General features: G+C 66.5%; 1 protein-coding gene across 4 annotated transcripts; it reads left to right on the top strand.

Moving 5' to 3' along the window:
* Positions 1 to 1,246: 1,246 nt before the first annotated feature.
* TESPA1 (thymocyte expressed, positive selection associated 1) lies at positions 1,247 to 11,122 on the top strand. Of its 4 annotated transcripts, XM_054807342.1 has the most exons (15): positions 1,247 to 1,495; positions 2,597 to 2,724; positions 3,554 to 3,747; positions 4,510 to 4,668; positions 5,271 to 5,339; positions 6,452 to 6,648; positions 6,739 to 6,781; positions 7,434 to 7,483; positions 7,675 to 7,728; positions 8,009 to 8,045; positions 8,155 to 8,238; positions 8,350 to 8,558; positions 8,813 to 9,903; positions 10,315 to 10,402; positions 10,520 to 11,122. In XM_054807342.1, exons 6-15 carry the CDS (start codon positions 6,483 to 6,485, stop codon positions 10,630 to 10,632), a joined length of 1,935 nt encoding a protein of 644 aa, XP_054663317.1. In that variant the 5' UTR covers positions 1,247 to 1,495; positions 2,597 to 2,724; positions 3,554 to 3,747; positions 4,510 to 4,668; positions 5,271 to 5,339; positions 6,452 to 6,482; the 3' UTR covers positions 10,633 to 11,122. The 4 variants fall into 4 exon arrangements, with proteins under 4 accessions (XP_054663317.1, XP_054663314.1, XP_054663315.1 ...); XM_054807339.1 differs by lacking the exon at positions 5,271 to 5,339 and having other exon boundaries at positions 1,248 to 1,495; XM_054807340.1 differs by lacking the exon at positions 5,271 to 5,339 and having other exon boundaries at positions 1,248 to 1,495; positions 3,554 to 4,332.
* The last annotated feature ends 9,769 nt before the right edge of the window (positions 11,123 to 20,891 follow it).

Raw genomic sequence — 20,891 nt, 5'->3', positions numbered from 1 at the left:
ACGGACACACGGACACAGGGACACAAGGACGGACACACGGACACACGGACACGGGGACGGACACATGGACACAGGGACACAGGGACACAGGGACACAGGGACGGACACACGGACACAGGGACGGACACACGGACACAGGGACACAAGGATGGGCACACGGACACACAGACACAGGGACAGACACACGGACACAGGGACACAGGGACACAAGGACGGACACACGGACACACGGACACGGGGACGGACACACGGACACAGGGACACAAGGACGGACACACGGACACACGGACACAGGGACACATGGACACAGGGACACAGGGACGAACACACAGACACAGGGACACAAGGATGGGCACACGGACACACAGACACAGGGACAGACACACGGACACACGGACACAGGGACGGACACACGGACACAGGGACACAGGGCTGGGCACACGGACACAGGGACAGACACACGGACACAGGAACGGACACACGGACGGACACACGGATGGGCACACAGACACAGGGACGGACACACGGACACAGGGACGGACACACAGACACACGGACACACACATGGACACAGGGACACACGGACACAGGGACAGACACACGGACACACGGACACACGGATGGGCACACGGACACAGGGACAGACACACGGACAGACACACAGACACAAAGAGGGACACATGGACGGGCAATGGGACACAGGGACGGACACACGGACACAAGGACAGAGCCTGGGACACAGGGACAGACACACGGACAGAAGGACGGACGGACGGACACAGGGACGGACACATGGGTGGGCCATGGGATACAGGGACGGACACACGGACACAGGGACGGACACACGGACATAAGGACGGACACATGGGTGGGCCATGGGACACAGGGACGGACACACGGACACAGGGACGGACACACGGACGTGGGCGAAGGGACGCTGGGCCAGACACATGGGGGACACACAGACACAGGGACGGACGGACAGGCACACGGACGCACACCCGGACGTGTGCACTGGGACGCCGTGACACGTGGGGACGGACGCACGAGCGGGTGGGACGGGCGGACCCACACGTGCACCCCCACGTGCACGCCCACGCCCACACACGTGTGCGCAGGTCAGAGCCTGGTGGCGACGGACACAGCCACCCCCGGGGGGGGGGTGTGTGTGTGTGTGTGTGTGTGTGTGACAAGGACAGGGACTGGCACCCGCTGGGGTGGGGGGGGGGACACGCGACACTTTCCGGGAGGCCCAGTGCAGGCAGAACGCGGGCAAAGTCCGGCAGCGCCCGCGTCGACACGGGGCAGCTTCCCCATCGATCGCCCGCGCTCACCCTCCTGCCCGGGGACACAGCCAGCGGCTCTTGGGGACCGTCCCCCGTCCCTGTCCCCCCCCTCCAGCGGTGGCCAGCCCTGCGCCCCCCCATCCCGTCCGTCCGTCCGTTCGTCCGTCTGTCCTAACGAGGCCGTTAATTGCAGGACAAGTGGGAGCTTGGTGAGGTGTCGGGGAGGGGTCCCGGCGGGGTGACGGTGGTCTGGCCCCGATGGCCCGGGAGGGGACGTGGGTCGGCCCCGTGCCGGTGGCCAGGACGGACGGACGGACAGAGGGATTGGGGGGGGTCGCGGGGGCCCCGGGCATCCGGGGGACATGGGTGCTGCAGGCAGGGGGCTGGTGGGGACACCCTGAAAAAGAAGATGAAAGATTTAAGGGCAGAGCAGCATCCCCGGGGGCAGGGGGGGGACGGACACGCCGGACACGCACAGGGCGGGGGGTCTGCAGGGTGCCCCCACCCGTGCGGGGGGGCTGCCACCACCCACCAGACGCGATGCACCCCCATACCCCACGCATCCCCTCCCTTCCCCCCCCGCCCCCCAAAAGCAAAGCCCCCAGGACTTGGGGCAGGGAGGGAAGAGCCCCAGGGGGGCCGGGGGGGGCCGGGGGGGGCCAGGGGGGGGGCCCCTCCGCAGCAGCCATGAACGCGTCCCATCACTTATTCATGCAGGCAGGAGGCCCGAGCGGCTGCTGCCGGGCGCTGGCAGGAGGAATTCGCTAACTAGGTCAGGCAGGAAGGGGGGGGCAGCGGCGGGGGCTGCCTGATCCCCTGGGTGCCCCGGCCGTGCCCCCCGTCGGGCAGGGAGCGGGAGCTTGGGGGGGGGGTCCCCATGGGGGGGCCAGGGCGGCGCGGGAAGGGGATGCTGCTGGCGGCGTGCGGCCGCGGGGCGATGGGTGCTGGGGGTCTGGGGTGAGGGTGCTGTGGCTGCTGGTGGAACGGGGTGCTCCCCGGCCTGGCCCAGGGGGTGAAAAGGCAGCGGGACCCCCCAAATCCCCACTCGAGACACACCCGCCCCCCCCCCCATTCTGGCGGCTCCCCGGGGCCGTGTCCTGGTGTCCTGCTCCGCTGTGATGCAGCCGCCGTTAATTATTGATGCAAAAAGCACTCGCTGAAGAGCCGCTTCGTGCTGCCGTGCCCGTCCCCCCCCCGGCTCCCTGCACCGACAGCCCCCCCGGCCCCCCACTCCTGGTGACACCCCCCCTCCATGGGCTATCCCTGCTCCCAGGGTCTAATCCTGCCCGGTCGCGGGTCTCTCCCCGCAGGGATGCTCCGTGCGGCTGCTGACCCCCTCCTCCACCCCAAGATGCAGAGCTGCTTCGGCTGCTTTGCCTTTGGGGTCCCCGCTCCCCTGGATGGGGGTCCCCCTCCTCTCCAGGGACCCCCATGGCTGGTGAGCGAGGGGGGTGCTGGGGGGGGGTCCCCATCCCTGCCCATCCCTCTGCCTGCCCTCGCTCTGCCCACGGCCATTTCGCTCCTCGCCGGGCTTTTACGGGAAAACCCTTCCCGGCTTCCATCCAGCCGTGGCCCCATCCCGGCTCCCCGTGGCGGGGGCTGCTTCTGCCGGGGGCGGGGGGGGGAAATCTGGGGGGCTGGTGGGGGCAGGGCGGGGGGTAAAAGCATCTTCCGAGCCGTGCGGGTGCCCAGCGAGGGTGTTTGCGGGGGTGGGAATAATGGGGAGAGATGGAGGATGGAACCACGGGCCGGCTCCTGCTCGGGGTCCGGATGCCGGCGCGGCGATGCTGGGTGTGCGCAGCCGAGAGCAAAACGCGCTGGGTGGGGGCTTGAAGACGGCACCGCGTGCGAAATATGGGGGGGCAATGTTATGGCCCAGGATGGTGGTTAAACTGGGAACCCCCTCGCCCCGACTGCCGTCAGGGCCAGAAATAGCAATATTCGGATCCTGGAGCATCCCGGGTCCCTCGGCCGTTAAATGCGACAGCCCCTGGCCCTTGGGGTCCGTGTGCCCCCCACCCACCCACCCAGGGCACCCTGGATGTGACCGGGGAGCAGCACGAGGTCGTTTTCCAAGCGGAGCCAGACGAGGGGCGACGCCGAGCGGGGCCGTGCCCCGTCCTTCGCAGGGGATGCGCCGGGCGAAACGACTCCTGGGTCATCCGAGAGTCCCCCCCACCTCCCCGAAACCCCGGGCAGGCTGAAGGAACGGTTAATTCAGGGCTTTATCCGCAAACACTCACGGGCTAAAAATATCCCTCCCGCAGGCAGCACCATTCCCGGGCAGCGCCGTGCCGGGAGCTTCCTTGCCTTTTTTGACGGGATCGTGGCTGGCGCCGGGGCAGCGCCCGGGGGGCTCCCGGCTGCGATTAACGCCGAAACCCTGGTCCCCGGGGAGACACGGAGGTGCGGGTGAGGGACCAAGGATGTCACCTCGGTGGCCGTGATGTCCCAGCTGGAGGTGAGTGCTGTCCCCGGGGATGTCCTCGGTGAGGCCGTCCTTGTCACCGGGTGCTTTCGTCCCGGCGCTGGAGGAGATGCTGGAGGGTGGGATGGGAGATGCCCCACTCATGGGGAAAACCGCCTCCATCACCCCCCTTGTCATCCTTCAAACCTGGGGTGGCTTCTCCCGTCACCCCAAGAGCCGTCCCAGCCCGGCTCGTCATCCCCGGGCTGAGCCGCTTTGGGTGCCATTATCAGGGCGGCGCTGGGCTCGCCTGGCTAGCGGGTGATAAGCCACATTTGCCACAGACACCCGTCCAGCGCTCCCTTATCACCGCAGCGGCATCGGCAGCTTGGCACGGTGTGCTGCACCCCGGGATGCTCGGCCGGGAGGGAGCCGGGTGCTGCGGGGTGCGAAGCAAAGCACCCTCCTCTTCCTCCTCCTCCTCCTCCTCCTCCTCCTCGCTTCCCCTGTGCAAAGCCCACCCAACACCTCGTGCTGTTCGGGGACCCGGCACCGGCTACCGAGGAGACCCCGGGACGCCCCGTTGGGGTGTCACAGCCGAACTCGGAGCAGGCTGGGTGCAGGGGACCCCTCGGGAAGGTGGGTGCCCTCTCACCCATGGCAAGGGCCACCAGAGTGGCTTCATCGGTGCCCGGGCTATTATTAGCCACCCTCGCCCACGTCGGCAGCTCATCAAGTTTTTCCCATTGTGGTAGCGGATGTGGGTCAACGTTTGAGGTTTTGCTGTTGATTTTTTTAATTTCCTCTTCAAAACAGATGAATTTCCTCCCTCCTTGCTGACGACAGATGCCGCCGGGGGGCCGGGCACGGCGGTGGGGCGGCGGGACGCCACGGCTGATGGCCCCTCGCCGGAGATAGGCAGCGCTCGGCGGGGCTGCCTGGTTGCCCCCCTCCACCCCCCGCCGCCCCGCGCCGGTGAGTGCCGGATGCCACGTGGATGGATTTGGGGGTGATTTTGCTCCATGAGGGGTTGCGGGGGAGAGGAGGAGGCTGGGGGCTGCGGGGATGAAGGGCGGAAGAGTGGGAGGTGGATGGATCCGGGTTCGGTGGGGAAGGAACCGGGCCGTGGGGGTGACGGGGACTCCAGGCGTCTGGGCGAGACGATTCCCGTACCTGGAGCGAAGGGAAAACTCTTTTGTGGCAGCGAAGGGACGGGGAGCGGCGTGGGGACCGGAGGGGCTGAGGGGGACAGGGCTGGGGGTGGCAGGGGACCGGGCTGGGATGCTCTGGGACGTGGCAGGACAAACGAGCCCTGGCTCCGTTCTCCCGTACACGGTCCTGTGCGCCGGGGCCCCTCGCTGGGCTCTGCAAAGCCCCTTTGCCCCCGGGGCCGGGTCAGTCCGGGGGGGCCGCGGGCCGTTCGTGCTCACACGGGGTGGTCGCAGCCTCCGCCCGCGGCTCCCCGAGGGGCTGGGCTGGGGAGAGCCCCCGGCCACGTGCCCTGGGCGGGCTGGATGCGGCCTCGGCGAAAAGCTTGGCTACAAGGCTGCTGGTCCCTGACCCCCCCCTCCCTCCAGCCCCCCCAGTCTGGTGCCCGGAGGTGACCGTCCCAGCCCTGAGCATCACGGGGGTCCAGGGTGGCCCAGGTGGGTGCTGCCGGGTCCTGCCCCGGGGCTTCACCCCATCCTGCACCCTGCCCGGCGAGAGATGAAATGGGGAAATGGTGACAAGGACGTGCGGCATCCGTGTCCTCCCTCCGCCGGGGACTTTTGACACGGCTGAGGCACGGTGCCGCGGGGTGGGGTGGGCACCACGGTGGCTCTGCAAAATGTTTCCCCTCCCACCGGTGCGGTGGGCGATGGTTGGACTGGGGTGCTGGTGCGGTCAGTGATGGTTGGACTGGGATGCTGGTGTGGTGGGTGATGGTTGGACTGGGATGCTGGTGCGGTGGGTGATGGTTGGACTGGGATGCTGGTGTGGTGGGTGATGGTTGGACTGGGATGCTGGTGCGGTGGGTGATGGTTGGACTGGGATGCTGGTGTGGTGGGTGATGGTTGGACTGGGATGCTGGTGCGGTCGGTGATGGTTGGACTGGGATGCTCCTGCTGCCACAGCACTCAGCTGTGGGGACACATGGCCAGAGCAGGCGAGTGGCTCGAGAAATCCGTCCCCCGCGTCTGCAGGGGTGCTGGGGGGGGGGGGGTGTCTGCCTGGGCTGGGGGGTCCTTGTCTCCAGCCAGACCTGTGCTGGGGAGGGCAGGGGACGAGGGACCGGGTGTCCTCAGTGGGTGCCACGGAGCTGCGCAGGAGCTGGGTGCTGGGAGCCTGGGGTCCTGCAGGTCCTTGGGGAACAGGGGCTCCCTGGGGACACGATCCCCCACTTTGCGCAGGGGCTGTAGGACGGGGAGGGGATGGGATGGGAAATCACCCCGCTACGGGAGCCGGGTGGGGGGAGAGGTGCCCGTTCCCCAGCAGGAAAGCTCCAGGCTCTGGAGATCGGCATCACCTGCCCCGGTGCGTGCCCAGCCGTGGTGCAGCTCCGTGCGCCTTATCTCAGCCCCGGCAGCTCTTCCCTTTGCTCCGGTGGCTCCATCCCTGGCCCCCCTCCAGCCCCTGGGTGCAGGGGGTGCAGAGCATCCCTGGGATACCCAGAGCCCACCCTGCACCTGCCCGTGGAGCACCCGCTGGTCCCACCCTGTGGGCAGGAGGTGCAGAGGAGCCCCCTCCCCTCATCTTCACGGCTCTCCTGTCCCCGCAGGGAGACCCCCGGCCCGCCCGGCACTGCAGCCATGGAGGGTGCGTCGGTGCTCAGCCCCTCCTCGTGGGAGAAGCGACGCGCCTGGGCCCGGCAGAGCCGGTGCTGGCGGACCACCGTGGTGGAGGAGGAGGCGGCTGCCGCCATGCAGGATGTCCCCGAGCTGCAGCCGCCCCACCTGGATGACGTCTTCCTCGAAGGTCAGGGGGACCCCGGGGTGCACATGGGATGGGGGTCCCCACGTGCTGGGTCATTTCACGAGTGTTTCTGTCCCGTCCCCCCCCACTCAGGAAGCCCCTCCAGCAAGATTGAGACGTGGCTGCAGGAATGCGGGTGAGCCGAGGGGCAGGCGGGGGCAGCTCCGGGGGGTCCCTCTGCCGCGATGCCATTCCCACGGGGATTTCGGCGTTACGGCAGGGGCGGCGTGGGCAGCGGGACAACCCCGGCATCGGCCATGGAACACGCTTGACCCTTCCTGGAAGTCGCACCCGAGCGGGCGCGTGGGTGCTGGCGGGACGGTGGCATGTGTCGTCCCCCCCCCCCACTTCCCCGCTCGCCCCCACGCAGGAAGTGCAGGTGGCATCTGGCCGTGGCTCTGCCACGACACCGGGGCCACCGGCACGGGGTGCTGGTCCATGCCCGGCATCACGCGGGTGTCCCCAGGAAATCCCCCGGCCAGGCTGGGAGAGCGGCGGGTGGTGGTGGCAGCCTCCCCCTGCACCCTGCCAGGGGGGTCTCCAGAATCTCCCAGGGTCCCTGGGATTGGGGGTCTGCAAGGGGACCCCCGCCCCGAGTATCCCACCGTGGCGCACCCGCCCGCAAGCCCGGCGCCATCTCCCTGCTCCCCCTCCCGCGCCCCATCGCCTGTGGCCCTGTCCCCACCGCCCGCCCCGCTGTGCCCAGGTCTCCCATCCCACCTCCAGCCCCCTGCGATGGGTACGAGGACAGGGGGGGGGCTGTAACCGGGGTTTTTTCTCCGGCGCAGGTCGTTGGTGGAGGTCCCACCGGAGGAGCTGGGCTTGCCAGGTCCCTTTGGTACGTTGGCTTTGCCCCAGCGGTTCTCCCGGGGTGCTGAGGCCGGTGGACCCTGCATGACCCCGAAGCCCACCCAACCCACGAGCTGCACCCGAGGCGCAGGGCGACGGGCAGGGAGGTCTTCAAGGACCTCGAGCCCTGTCCCCAGCTCTGGGGGTCCCCGCGCCTCTCAAGGCTTTGCTCTCTCGCAGGCTGTGGGAGCAACGGGACCAGCTTCGAGGATGACCTGACCCTGGGAGCTGAAGGTACCAGCCAGGGGGTCCCCTCCTGCCGCGTCACCGTCACCCCATGGGCATGGGGCAGGGGGGCTGGGGACACACAGCACGTGACGGGGGGGGGGGGGGGTAGCCACCATCGGTAGCTTCTCCTCCAGGTGGGTTTCGGTGGGGTTGGGCTGTCCCCAGGCTCCGCGTCCCCCCAGGCTCTGGGCTGCGTCCGCTGGGAAGGACATCTCCCAGGGTGGCGAGCGTGGGACCCCAAAACCCCCCTCTCACCCCTTGCCGCCTCTCCGCTCCCTTTTTCCAGCTCTTCTGCTCCCGGGGAGCGACAAGGTCACGGGCAGGTGAGGTTTCGGGTCCCGGGGGAGGTTGGCGGTGGGGTGGGGGCACCGTCCCCCTGCATCCCGCTGGCAGCATCCCCTTCGCTCAGCCCCGTCCCCCTCCCCGCCGCAGAACTCTACGGGACAAGCACCTCAACCTGGGGCACAGCATGGCGTCCAGCGCCCTCTCCAGCCTCACCGCCAAGACCAGCTCCAGGTAGGAGCTGGGGAGAGGGGGGGGGGTTGTCCCTAGAGGGTGGGTTTTGAGGTCACCCCCTTATAAGACTGGTCCCCGTGGGGCTGATTCGGGGTTGCCCGTATCCCGCAGCATCTCCGAGGTCCTGGAGTGGTGGCAGGCGGATGCCGAGGAAATTCTCTACAACCTGGGCTTCGTGCAGAGCGAGCCGGGCGCCGTTGCCCGCATCCCCGCGCGCTTCTTCTCGGCTCCTTCCCGTGCCAAGGGCATCGACTTCCAGCTCTTCCTCAAGGCCCAAGTGCGGCGCATGGAGATGGAGGACCCCTGCCTGACGCTGGCCAGTGAGTGACATGCGGGTCCCTGAGCCCCCCGCCCGGGGACGCACCGACACACGGGGTGGGATCCACCACGCCGGCTGGGCTTTGCTCCTTTGGGGTGCTGGGAAAGATGCTCTCATGCCTCAGTTTCCCCGCTCGAGAGCTGGGGGAACACACTCAGCCCACCCTGCTCCTGCTGCAGCCCCCTGCCCCATCTCCCAGCCCTACCGAGCCCCCTTGACACCCTCCCCCCGCACCATCTCCTCCCTGTCCCCCAGGTCGCTTCCAACAGGTCCAGGCTCTGGCTGCTACAGCCGACGCTTTCTTCTGCCTCTACTCCTACGTCTCGCGGACCCCCGTGCAGCGCATCTCCCCCTCCCGCCTCGCCTGGGCTTGTCCCGACATCCCCGACATCCGCATCGCCCCCGCCCAGCCCTGCACCCTCTCTCCCGTGGAGCGTCTGAAGAAGGCCGTGTCCACCATGTGCCTCTACACGTCCCCGCGGGACGAGGACAGCCCGCGGGGGACCGGCCGGGCGCCCACCGTGCCCACCAGTCAGCCCAGCGCCCTGGGGAAGGTGGTGCAGGAGGTGCTGGAGCGGGCGCGGGAGGATCGGTTTCGGTTCGACCCGGACGATGTCCTCGAGGGCTGGAGAAGGGACGGGGACACAGGGATGGCGCAGGACAGGCAGGGAGCTGAGGGGGGTCTCCCAGAACCACCGTCGCCGCGACTGGTGCGGGGCGTCCCGGCGTGTCCCCATCATGGAGGTGCGGATGCCCCGGCGCGCTGCGGAGGGGAGCTGGAGCCGTTCCCGAGGCCAGGCCCACTGGGGACACTGGTGGGCGCTGCGCGGGGACGGCTGGAGCGGTCCCATCCCCATGGCCGGGGGGACGGTGACAGCCCTGCGGGGGCCAGGGATGCTCCATGCCCAGCGGGACCAGGACAGGTCGGCGTGGAGGACCACACGTCGGACGCTGCTGCCCCATGGGAGAACGTCACCCTGTCCCCGATGCCGGGTCCCCCGGGTCTCCATGCCGGCCGGGTTTGGGTCACCCCTGAGCACCCAGAGGTGCTGGGGTCTGAGGGCGACTCCGGCTTTGGCTCCGGCTCCCGCGGTACCTCCCCCAGGAGGAAGGCAGGGTCCCGTGGGTGCCGCCCGCGCGACCCCCTGCACCCCGGGGGGACACGTTTCCCCGGCTCAGACACACCAAGAGCTGGAGGCCACTGGGCTGAGCGGAGCAGGGGGGACCCCCCGAGGGACGCCGGGCGGCAGCGGGGCGATGCACCGGGGCTGCAGCCCCCCGGGAAGGGCCCCTCGCCCCACCGTCCCGGCTGGCAGGAGCCGGTGGATTCCTTCGAGATGGAGGAGGTGAGGGGCGATGCCGGGGCGGTGGGCGCAAAGGGGTGGGGGGGCAGGAGGGGAGCGGGGGGCGTCGGCGCAGGGGGTCCCTTCGGTTGGCAGATGATGCCGGGCGAGCCGGCGCGGGGCGGGAAGGAGCTGGAGCGGGAAATGTCCCCCGAGCGTTCTCAGGCTTTTAAGGTTTGAATGATTTAGAGCTTCAAATGGAGCCTCTTGCCGGGGGGAGCCGGGGTCACGGGCACGGTGGCTCCTGCACACGCACGCACGCCTGCGCGGGCCCCCGCATCCCCACAAGCATCCTCGCACACGCGGAGGGATGCATGGGTGTGCGCAGATGCACTGATGCGCCTTTGCGCGTGCGTGCACTGACACGCTCACCCGGCGCAGCTCCTCACCCATCCTGCTACATCCCACCCGCAGGTGCTGAGCACCAGCGAGGATGATGACGATGGTGATGCCCGTGAGGAAGCCGGCCGGTCCCTCCATCCCTCCGTTGGGGTCCGGAGAAGTAAGTGATGGGGGTTTCCCACCCTTCCGAGGGGCGCAGGGGGCGGCGGAGCTGCCAGCCCAGAGGGTGCCTGGTGCCAGCGCGTGTCCCCGTGTCCCCCCGTCCCCCCTCCTCCAGCCTTCATGCTGCACGCCAGCAGCGGGCAGTCCGACAGCAGCGGCTTCGTGGAGGAGCCGGTGCCCGGCCAGCCACCCCCTGCCCGGCTCCACGGCACCGACCAGACGGCCTGAGGCCACCGCAGAGGGACCCGGGCTTGTCCCGGCGCCGGGCAGGAGCCACGGCTGGGCGCCGGATGGACCGTACCGTGCCGTACCACGCCGTACCGTGCCGTACCGTACCGCTGCGTTTTGGACACGGAGCCCGTCCTCAGCCAAAGGCTGAGCACTGTGTGTACACGTGTGTGTGGGTGTGGGTGCACGTGTGGGTGTGGGTGCACGTGTGGGTGCACGTGTGTGTGTTTGGCACAGAAAAAACCTTTTGACTCAGGACTTTCGCCCCGAGGGGCACGCGTGTTCCCCCCCCCCCACCTTCACCCAGCCTGCCGGCTCTATGGCCGCGGCTGTGCCAGGGCGGCACCGGGGACGTGTCCCCCGGCCGCGGCTCTTGGGGACATCACTTGCACTTTGGCCACAGCCGGTCCCCCGTGCTGCAGCGCCTGTAACACTAGGATGGGGGTCGGCTGGGCCGAGCCAGCAGCGCGCTGGAAATAAAATTCCCAAAGGGACGACGGCGGCTGTGTCCCTGCCTGGGGCTGCTGGGGGCGGGGGTGGGATCCGTCTGGAGTGGAGACCCCCAACACGAATCCTCCCAGCGCCCCGAAGGGACCGGAGCTGCGGGGGCTCCGCTCAGCTCTGGGTCTTCCCCGGGGAGAGAGGGGAGCTGCCGAAAAGGCTGGGGGGGGGGGGTGTGTGGGGGGTCCTGCCCTACAGACCCAGCCCCGCGTGGGGGCTCAGGGCGGCGCTGGGGATGCGCGGTGCCCCCCATGCGCACCCACCCCCTGGCTGCGGTGCAAGCCCAGGGGTAGGACCGGAGCAGCAAGTTGCTGCTCAGGATTTTTTTGGCCTCTCCATCTTTTTTCTCCCGTGCTGAACCTCCCCTCCGTGTCCTTATCGGGGCACTTCATGGCTCGGGGCCTGTTCTTCGTCTTCCTGCCGCCTTATCTCTCCGGCTCGCTGTTCTTCCCCTCCGTGCGATCTGGGCAGCTGAAGGAAACCGTACGGAGATGCTGCTGGGTCTGCGCCGGCTGCTCCTTAACCCCTCTGCCGCTGCTGCTGCCGCTGTCACCGCGCGCCCGGGCAGGGCACGGGCAGGTTTGTGGGTGGGTTTTGCCCCAAGCGATGTGGGCACCGAGCGTGGGGACAGCGGAGGGTGGTGGGTGCTGGCTGGGCACCCCAGCAGCCTCCCGTGGGGCTCACCCCAAAGTGTCCCCGAGACACAAATTCGGGTCCAGCTCCGCTCCTGCCCCTCCAGATCTACCCAGGGGACGGGGACAGATCACAAGTCACCCCAGGACAGAGCCCCATGGCCTCAGAAAGGAGCCACCATGGTCCCTCTCCTCCCCGGACCCCCCACGGTCTCCATCCCACTGGCCACCACAGCGGTGGTCTGCGACCCCCCCGCTCTCCCGTGCAAGGATGGCACCAGCCCAGGGCATCAGCGCTGGAGTTACTGGAAAAGAAAAGTCCTGGTGGATAAACAAACCCCAAGGCTTCCCCGTGGAGAGCAGCCAAAGACGGGATTATCCTGGATTAGCCCCACGGCCCCTCCGGCACCACGGCTGGCACCCACCGCCCGTCCGGGTCCCATGGGAGGGATGGTCCCAACCTGCCGGGGCTGCTCCGCGCTGGCTCGGGCTGCCCAGGGCTGCGCTTTATCCTCCTCCTCGGCCTCTGCAGAGGGGTCCATAGGGGGGACCCCAAACCCGGAGGCTCCTGCAAGCTCTAGCAGTGACACCCCCCCCAAACCCCAGGTGCCTTCCCCATCCCTGGTGCTGCCTGGACCCCGGCTCATCCCAGAAATAAACCCTCCTCTGTCCCGGGATTTGCCAGGCAAGTCCTGGATGGGGCTGTCCGAAGCCTCCTGAGAAAGCCTTGGTGGAGCACGACTGGAGCCGGGGACGAGGTTCCCCATCCCTGGGGACGCCCGAGGCCAGCCCCATCCCCAGGAACCAGCCTGGGAGCCAGCTGAAAACCAGCGCGCTGCACGGAGGAACTGCTGGGAAGAAGTAGCTGGCGACGGGGACGGGGCTGGGGGCGCGGTGTGACATCGTCACCCAGTTTTGCTGCCAACCTAGGGAAACGAGAGCCTTGGCTTCATCGAATTTCATGCAAACGTCGAAGCCCTCGGTGCTTCGGGGAGGGGGGGTGGTTTAGGGCAGGGATGGATTAACCTGGTGGGACGGAGCGCCTCGTAAAGGGTGCAGCAGCAAAATGAAGGGACGCTTGTGAGCACACGCGCCCCCCAGCACCCCCACCCCGCCCCATGCTGGGTGTTTGTCAGGTTCCCAGCTCTGACCCACGCTTGCACCGCTCCCCCCCTCCCCGATACCCCCCACCCCACCTTGGAGCTCCGCATCCTGCATCCGGGTGCCTGAAATCCCACCCCGGGGACAGAGCTGGGTGCTCTGAGGTTCTCCTCTCCCTCCTCATTCCCACCGGGAATGAACGGGGTGCTCTGAGATCCAAGAAACGAGCAGGGGACGTGGCATAAATCCTCCCTCGGGCACTGGGAAGGAGAAATGCGTGAAAAATACTGAGGGTTTATTCCCTGTGTCTGGAGCCAAGAGGCAACGAAGGCTCTGCCTGGGGCCAGGGATGGCAATTTGTGGGTGCAAACGGAGAAGTGTCCTCTTCTCCGAGCTCTGGGCTCGGAGGTCGTGCAATTTCTGAGGCCAGAGCAGGGAGGATGCGATTTCACAGGTTTTAGGCTGAAAAGAAAAGACTCGAGACTGGCAGAGCATTTAAATTCAGGGATGAACAATCCACAGCCTGACGCAGAAAGAGCTCGGTGCGTTTGCTCACCCGAGGGCTGGGGGAATGATGCGGCCGAGCCGTGGGAGCACCTTCCCACGGGGAACCTGAGCTGTTTGAGGTGGCAGGGGAGACGCCGGGAGCTGCGAGCGTGGACCACGTCCTACACCTGGGTGCGGGTTTGCTATGGCACCCCCACACACACACCCCCACACCCCCCCACCCAGGACCCAGCCTGCCACAGCGTCTCCGCGGGCACATCCCTGCGTATCCCCCCGCTCCGCCGGCCCAGGGAGCTTCTGTCGGCGCCTCCATAAATCTCCCCCCTAAAGTTTCCCCTAAACCTTCCTTCCTTGCGTTTTCAGCCCAGAGATCTGAAACCACCCAGGCGAATCCCTCCCGGCTGCACCGTCAGCGCTGTCGATGCCGGCATCGCGGTGGGTCACGCTCGGCTGCTCCATCCGCCCCGAGGCCGCGGTGCGATGCCGACGCGGAGCTGTCGAACCGGCACCGCGCTTCCCCTCCTGCCTTGCCTTGCACGTCTGGAGGGACATGACACGGCTCCCTCCCTCCCCGGCTCACGTCCGCTCCGGACGGGGTTTGTTTGCCAAGCAGTGCCGGGGAGATGAGTCACCCAGGTTTTTCGCGGTTCCACGGCTTTGTCCTCGTCTGGTGCAGCTCGTGGTCCCTCCCGCGCTCTGGCCCACGCCCTCGTGCCCCAACCGCCTTCGGCTCGGCTAACGCCTCTCATCGGCGAAGATGTTCTGAGCTCAACCCGCATCCCCAAAAGGGGAGGGAGATGCTCTGCCCCGCTCATCCCCAAAATGCGAAGGAGCTGGGGCCGGGCTGGACCACGAGGATGTTCCTGCAGCATCCCTGTCCCGCTGCCACCCGATTCCCGAGCGGAATTGTTACCTCCGCGGTTCAGAGGCTGCGTGTATCAGCGTGATGACCCCCACCATCGCCTCCCCTGTGCATCCCCCCCTCCCCGCTGGGGCCGGGCTGGCTTCACGCACCCCCCCGTCTCGCCAAGCCTCTGCCGCTCCCGCGCGGCCCCTCGCTGTCTGTTATCTGTCAAGAAATAAAGTCCTGGAGCTGAAAACGTGCTCCGTGATGAGCAGGAAAGGTCTGCGGCCGGGGGGGGGGGCAAAGGGGGGGCTGGCAGTCGAGGAGCATATAGGGGCTGGGGAGTGAGCAGGGGGGGTACGGAGTGAGCTGGGGGAGTGGGGGGGGGCTTGGAGAGTATGGGGTGCGTGGGGTGCTCGTGGGGTGGACAGGAGGGTACTGGGGTGGTGTGGAGGGTACTGGGGGACTATGGAGCATACTGGGGTGGTGTGGAGCGTACTGGGGTGGTATGGAGGGTACTGGGGGACTATGGAGCATACTGGGGTGGTGTGGAGCGTACTGGGGTGGTATGGAGGGTACTGGGGGACTATGGAGCATACTGGGGTGGTATGGAGCATACTGGGGTGGTATGGAGGGTACTGGGGTGGTATGGAGCATACTGGGGTGGTATGGAGGGTGCTGGGGGACTATGGAGCATACTGGGGTGGTATGGAAGGGTACTGGAGTGGTATGGAGGGTACTGGGGGACTATGGAGCATACTGGGGTGGTATGGAGCGTACTGGAGTGGTATGGAGGGTACTGGGGTGGTATGGAGGGTACTGGGGGACTATGGAGCATACTGGGGTGGTATGGAGCATACTGGGGTGGTATGGAGGGTACTGGGGTGGTATGGAGGGTACTGGGGGACTATGGAGCATACTGGGGTGGTATGGAGGGTACTGGGGTGGTATGGAGGGTACTGGAGGACTATGGAGCATACTGGGGTGGTATGGAGCATACTGGGGTGGTATGGAGGGTACTGGGGTGGTATGGAGGGTACTGGGGGACTATGGAGCATACTGGGGTGGTATGGAGGGTACTGGGGTGATGTGGAGTGGGAGCCACGGAGCCACCCGAGCTGTTGGGGCTCTAAGGGCGCGGGAATCTCTTGGCACGCAGAGGCAGGAGCCCTGGGAACGGGGCTGGGGCTGATTCGGGTGCTCCCGGGGCTGGCAGCGGGGCCGGCAGCGCTACCCGGAGGGGCTTCAGGGCTAATCCGGACTAATCCTGCCCCTGGCCGGGCGCCCGGGCACAGGCATCTTCCAACACCTGGAAAATCCTGTGCACCCCCCAGCCCTCCCAGCCCCGGCTATTGGCCTCTGCTGCCTTCATAAGGGACAGAGCCCAGCCCCAGCTCATCGCTGGTGGCTCCTGGCCGTGGCTGTGGACCGAAATCCTGCGGGATGATGAAGCTCTGGGTTGTCCTGCTGCTGGCCGGGCTCGCCTGCAGCCTGGCTGCTGGCCGTGAGTTGGGCAGGTGCCCGGGGGGGACACAGGGTGGTCCCCGGTGGGGTGTAGGAGGGGGGTCAGACCATCCAGACGCGTGTGTCAAGGGGCTGGGTGCAGAGTGGGGGTGTCCTGTGTGTGGCGGGGGGGTCCTGACACCCCGCCGAGGTGGGTGATGCCGTCTCTCTTCCTCCTGCAGTTCCTCTTGATGAGACGCCTTCCGCAAGCTCCGGTGAGTTGGGGGTCCCACGGGTGAATCCTGCTCACCCAGGGGGTCTGGTGGCCGGGCTGCAAGGCAGAGGTTTGGGACCCCCCCCCCAAAGACCCCGACCTCTCCAAGGAACGGCAAATCTTTGAGTTTTTTTCTCTTCTTCTGACGGTGGGGTTGTTCCTGGCAGGTGAGGATGCTCCTGCATCCCTCCCTCCCCTCCGAGGCAGGCAGGGTAGAGTGGGGGGGCAGTGGGGGGGTCGGACCCTCGTGGCACAGATGGGGTCTGAGCAGCCCCGGCTCCCTGCAAACCCCCCAGCAACAGGCAGCTCCCTCGGGGACGGGAAGGGGACGGTGCCCTTGGCCAGGGTGTCAACGCCAGGGTCAAGACGTGCCGGGTGTCACGGTCACCAGTTTCGGCGAGTGGGTGGGGGGTACTGTGGAGGGGATGAGGAGCACCCTGTTAGCGGCAGATCGGGGTGCTCAGGGAACCCCGTTTTCTTCCCGCAGACGTTGAGGCAGCCGAGAGGGCTAACGGAGGAGTGCTGTCCGTTCTCATTGACCTGCTGGACAGGCTGTTGAAGGCTTTGAGCTCCAACCTCATCGGGTGAGCAGGGAAGGGGAAGCGATGGGCGACGGGAGGGCTCTGCCGCAGTCAGTGGGGACAGCGGGGATGTAGTGGGGTGGCCGGCTGGGTGCTCCCGTGAGGGTGGGATGGTGGGACGGGGCCAGGTCTCACCTCTTTGGGGTTTTCTCTCTCCCAGGTGAGCAGCGAGCAGCCGGCACAGTAAGTCCCTTCCTTCACCCCGCGCATGGGGTGTCCTGTGCTGGCAGGGATGCAGCTCCAGGGCTTGGGGTTGGGTGGGGGGATGCTCTCCTGGGGGCACTGGGAGCCCCCACCACCTCCCATGGCTGCCCACCTCCTTCCCTGCTCCTGCCCTGAGCACTGAGCACCCAAACCTCCCCACCACCCCACCATCCTCCCCACCACCCCACCAAACCACCCCACCACCCCACCACCCCACCAAACCTCCCTTCCGCCCCACCAAGCCACCTCACCACCCCACAAAACCTCCCCACCACCCCACCAAACCTCCCTTCCGCCCCACCAAGCCACCTCACCACCCCACAAAACCACCCCACCACCCCACAAAACCTCCCCACCACCCCACCAAACCTCCCCACCACCCCACCAAACCTCCCCACCACCCCACCAGACCACCCCACCATCCCACCAAACCTCCCTTCCACCCCACCAAACCTCCCCACCACCCCACCAGACCACCCCACCATCCCACCAGACCTCCTTGCTATCCCACCAACCCTCTCCTGATCCCACACCAGGGACCTCCACGTCCCTGCGTGTCCCGGCCACTCGCCTGGAGCCAGCGCTGGGCTGGGTGACCCGACTCAGAGCAGGTTTTGGGGCAGTGGAGGACTCAGGACCGGCTCCCCCTCCATAGTGCCATTTGGGCTCCCTCCCAGGGCTGGCCCCGGGTGCCAGCGTGCTCCCCGGGGAGCAGGATGCGTCCCCCTCGTCCCTCCGAGCACCCCTGGCTCCACACAAGCATTGCACAGCTCCCTGACACCGGGTCTGGTGGACTCCCAGCTCATCCCATGGCTCTCCTCGCACCGCGTGTGTGCATCGCGACACACCGACGCTACCAATAAAGCAACCCCCTAACTGCTGCCTGTATTTTCCTGCCTGGTGTCTGCCTGTAACCCGTGAGGGATTGCAACCCAGCCCCGCTGTGCTCCAGCCCAGGGTACGATCCTGCTGCAGACGGAAGCAGCCGCTTCCGATGAACCGAGTCTCCCCCGACTCGATGTGGGTGCCCAGGGAGGGGGGGACTGGTACCAGCTGAGCCCCAGGGACCCGTCCCACACGTGGTGCTCCCAGGACACCCACCAGCCCTACGCTCATGGTTTGTGGTCCTTATCCGGCACGGAGACCACCCCACCTCTTCCTGGCCCTGCTGGGACCCGTCCGGCTGCAGGGGCTCAGCTGGATCCAGCTGTGCCCAGCTGTGCCTTTGAGCCTGTCCTGCAAAGACAGACCCCAAGACCCCACCCCACAAGACTTCTCTGTCCCCAAGCTCTCAGTCCCCTTGCAGGGCTTGGGTGCCAGGCGCTCTGTCCCTCATTAGCAGAGTTCGTTAGCTCCCGGGGGTCTTCCCACCCCCTTCCACCCAGGCCACAAGGAGTGGGGACAGCACGGGCATGTCTCGGGGTCCCCACGGTGGTCCCCACCTCGGTGTTCCCACCTCCGGCGCAGGGACGATGATGTTCTCGGGGTGTCCCGGTGCTCTGGGAGGGGACACGAGGTGACACTGGGTGGCTGGGGGGGCGGGGGGCGCACAGGGACGGGCTGGCCACCCCTGCCCCGTCCTCCTCGGGGCCAATGTCTTTCACCTCTTCGCTCATTGCTGAGGCGGTGACCATCACCCTGGGGTGGGGGGTCCTCCCACCCAGGGTCTCCTTGTCCCAGGCTGCGGACCACCCTGGCCATGGCCCCAGGCTGTGCCTGTCCCCCCCCCGGCCCCCCCCTGGAGGTCCTGCGGGGGCTGAGGTGTCGGATTTGCAGCTCTGACACCCCCTGCTCTGCCAAAAACCTGCCTGTGGTGGGGCTGGGATTTGGGGGGGGACACAGCCTGGTTGCCATGGCAATGAGGATGATGCTGGCAGCTCCGTGGGAAGCGGGTGATCTTCCAGGGGATGGGGGAGGAAGAAGCTCCGTGTCTTTTCGGAGCCCGTGGGATGCTCCGGAGAGACACGGCTCCGTCTGGGACAAGCTTGGAGCGGTCTTGAGAAGGGCCCCGTGGGGGGGGGAGGGGGTACAGCTTGTAGTTGGACCCCCAAAGCCAGGTGCAGCAAGGGCACGCCGCTCAACCAGTGCTTACTGGTTTCCAGCCTGGGAGACCAGTCAGAAGAATCTCAGGGCTTTGCTTCTGCTTGGAGGATGGACAAAACCCGGTTGTCCATGAGAGGTTCATCTCATCATCTCTTCTCCGGTGGTGGGATGCCCTAAACGACTGATTTTTTTTCCCCCCAATAAACTCCTCCTGGGAACAAACCCAGCACCACCCGGAGCAGGCAAATGCCTCATCCCCGTGCAAAGAGCTGCCTCCTCCTCCTCTTCCTCCTCTCCTTGGCTGCTCTTCCTCCAGCTGGGTGCAGGGGTGCGTGCTGCTGCGCACATCTCACCACCGCCTCCCTCCTGCCATTTCTGGGCAGCTTTTTTTGAGCAAATAAAGGTGTTTTTTTTTTTTTTTGTTGCTGTTGTTTGGGTTTTTTTGGCACGTTTTCACAGGGGAAAGGTGTGTTGTGGAAGTCCGCCTCCGAGCTGGCCAAGGGAAGCGTTGGGGGTGGATAAATGTATGCAGCGACAACTGCAGCGGCCACCTCCAGCTTCCCACCTCAGGTGAGATAAAACTCATCTTAAAAAAACAGCTTTTTTTAAATTTTTTTTTTTTTTTTTAGATTTTTTTCTCCCCAGGAAAAGGATCCTGGTGAGGACGCCGAGAGCCGGGACGCGGCGGCGCTGCCACTCTCCGCAGAGTGGGATGTCCCCGGGGGAGACGGCACAAGTTATTCCTGACAGCTCCTCGCCCCGTAATTGTTCCCCGAGGTGGGTTAGCGCGTTATTAGCGATGGATTTGCTGGGGATGGAGCGAAGCTTAAATTAGACTCCGGCTGACAGAGCCCTCCTGGGTTTGTGCCGGGTGGTGTAATCCGGCGTGAAAGGCTCGCCCCTGCCCGTCGCACAAAGCCAGGCGTGCCGTCGTCCCTAAAAGCTTGAGGATTGACCCTAAAAAGGGATCTGTTTGAAGCAGAAAAGCTCTGAGCGAGGATGCTCGGGACAGCAGGGTCCCACCTGGATGTCACCGCCCGGGAGGTGGTCAGCCCAAAAGACTGCGGGGTTCCCAGTAACTGGAGTGGGGGGGTACTGGAGGGTACTGGGGCTGTGGACCAACCTCCATCCAACAGCTCAGAGGCTTCAGGGCATCTTTTTTTCCAGACCTGAAGCATCCGTAGGCAGGAGACGGACACGGCTGTGGTCCCAGCGCGCGGAGGGGCTGGCTCTCCGTCCTTCCAAGGAGCAGGCAGATGGCATCAGGAGACACCGCAGCGTCCCGGGACGTCGCCCCACGCTCCGATCCCCTCGGGAGCACCCGTGACTGCGGTCTCCACGTCCAGTTTGAATTCGGAGCCGTGCTGCGCCTGGAGCCGACCCAGCTGGCTGGGACACGTCACCACGATTATTTCAGTTAACTCAATTTACTGCTATTACCGTCAGCCGGACCTAACGACCCGACGTGGAACAGCAGCCCTTAGAGGACCCATTTCTAATTAATTTTAGCTCATAAACTAATTAATGGATTTACTCGTAAATTCTCAGAAAATCGCTGCAAAGAGCAACCCTTTCTCCCCGGGAGGGCCAGGCATCCTTGGGGACGCTCTGCTCCGACCCTGCTAAATGTGTGTCGTCGTCCCCCTCCTCCTCCTCCAGCAAAGTCACCCCTCGGCTGGATCCTGGTGCCCGCAGAGATGCCCGGGCTCCGTTTTCCCGAGGGATGCTCGAGCCGGCGCAAATCCCTGCAGCCCTCCCGGGGATGCCGGCAAATCTCCAGGCCTGGGTCGGGGCCAAGCTGGACCAGGTGCCGCGGCAGCTCCTCGCTGCCATCGGTCCCGGGGGGACGACGGTCCAGGGATGCCCCGGGGGTGGCGGCGGTGGCGGGGGACACACGGACACGACACACAACACGGAGCTGGGGGAGATGGGGGCGGCAGCTGGGCGAGGAGGTTGCCAAACGGGCAGAGACGGCGGCTCGCGGCAAAACCGTGCCCGCAGCTCAACATCTGGGGCTCGTGGTCGCCGTCCAGGCAGCAGCGTCGCTGCCTGTGCCAAGGCATCTTCCTCCTCCTCCTCCTCCTCCTCCTCTTCCTGCAGAGCCTGGCCGGGGCAGGGGGACCCCAGAC

This window comes from Grus americana, chromosome 31 (genome assembly GCF_028858705.1).
Source record: "Grus americana isolate bGruAme1 chromosome 31, bGruAme1.mat, whole genome shotgun sequence".
In the NCBI taxonomy this organism is placed as follows: domain Eukaryota; kingdom Metazoa; phylum Chordata; class Aves; order Gruiformes; family Gruidae; genus Grus; species Grus americana.
Note: the sequence above shows the minus strand (reverse complement) of the source record. Positions and strands in the feature narration are given on the sequence as shown.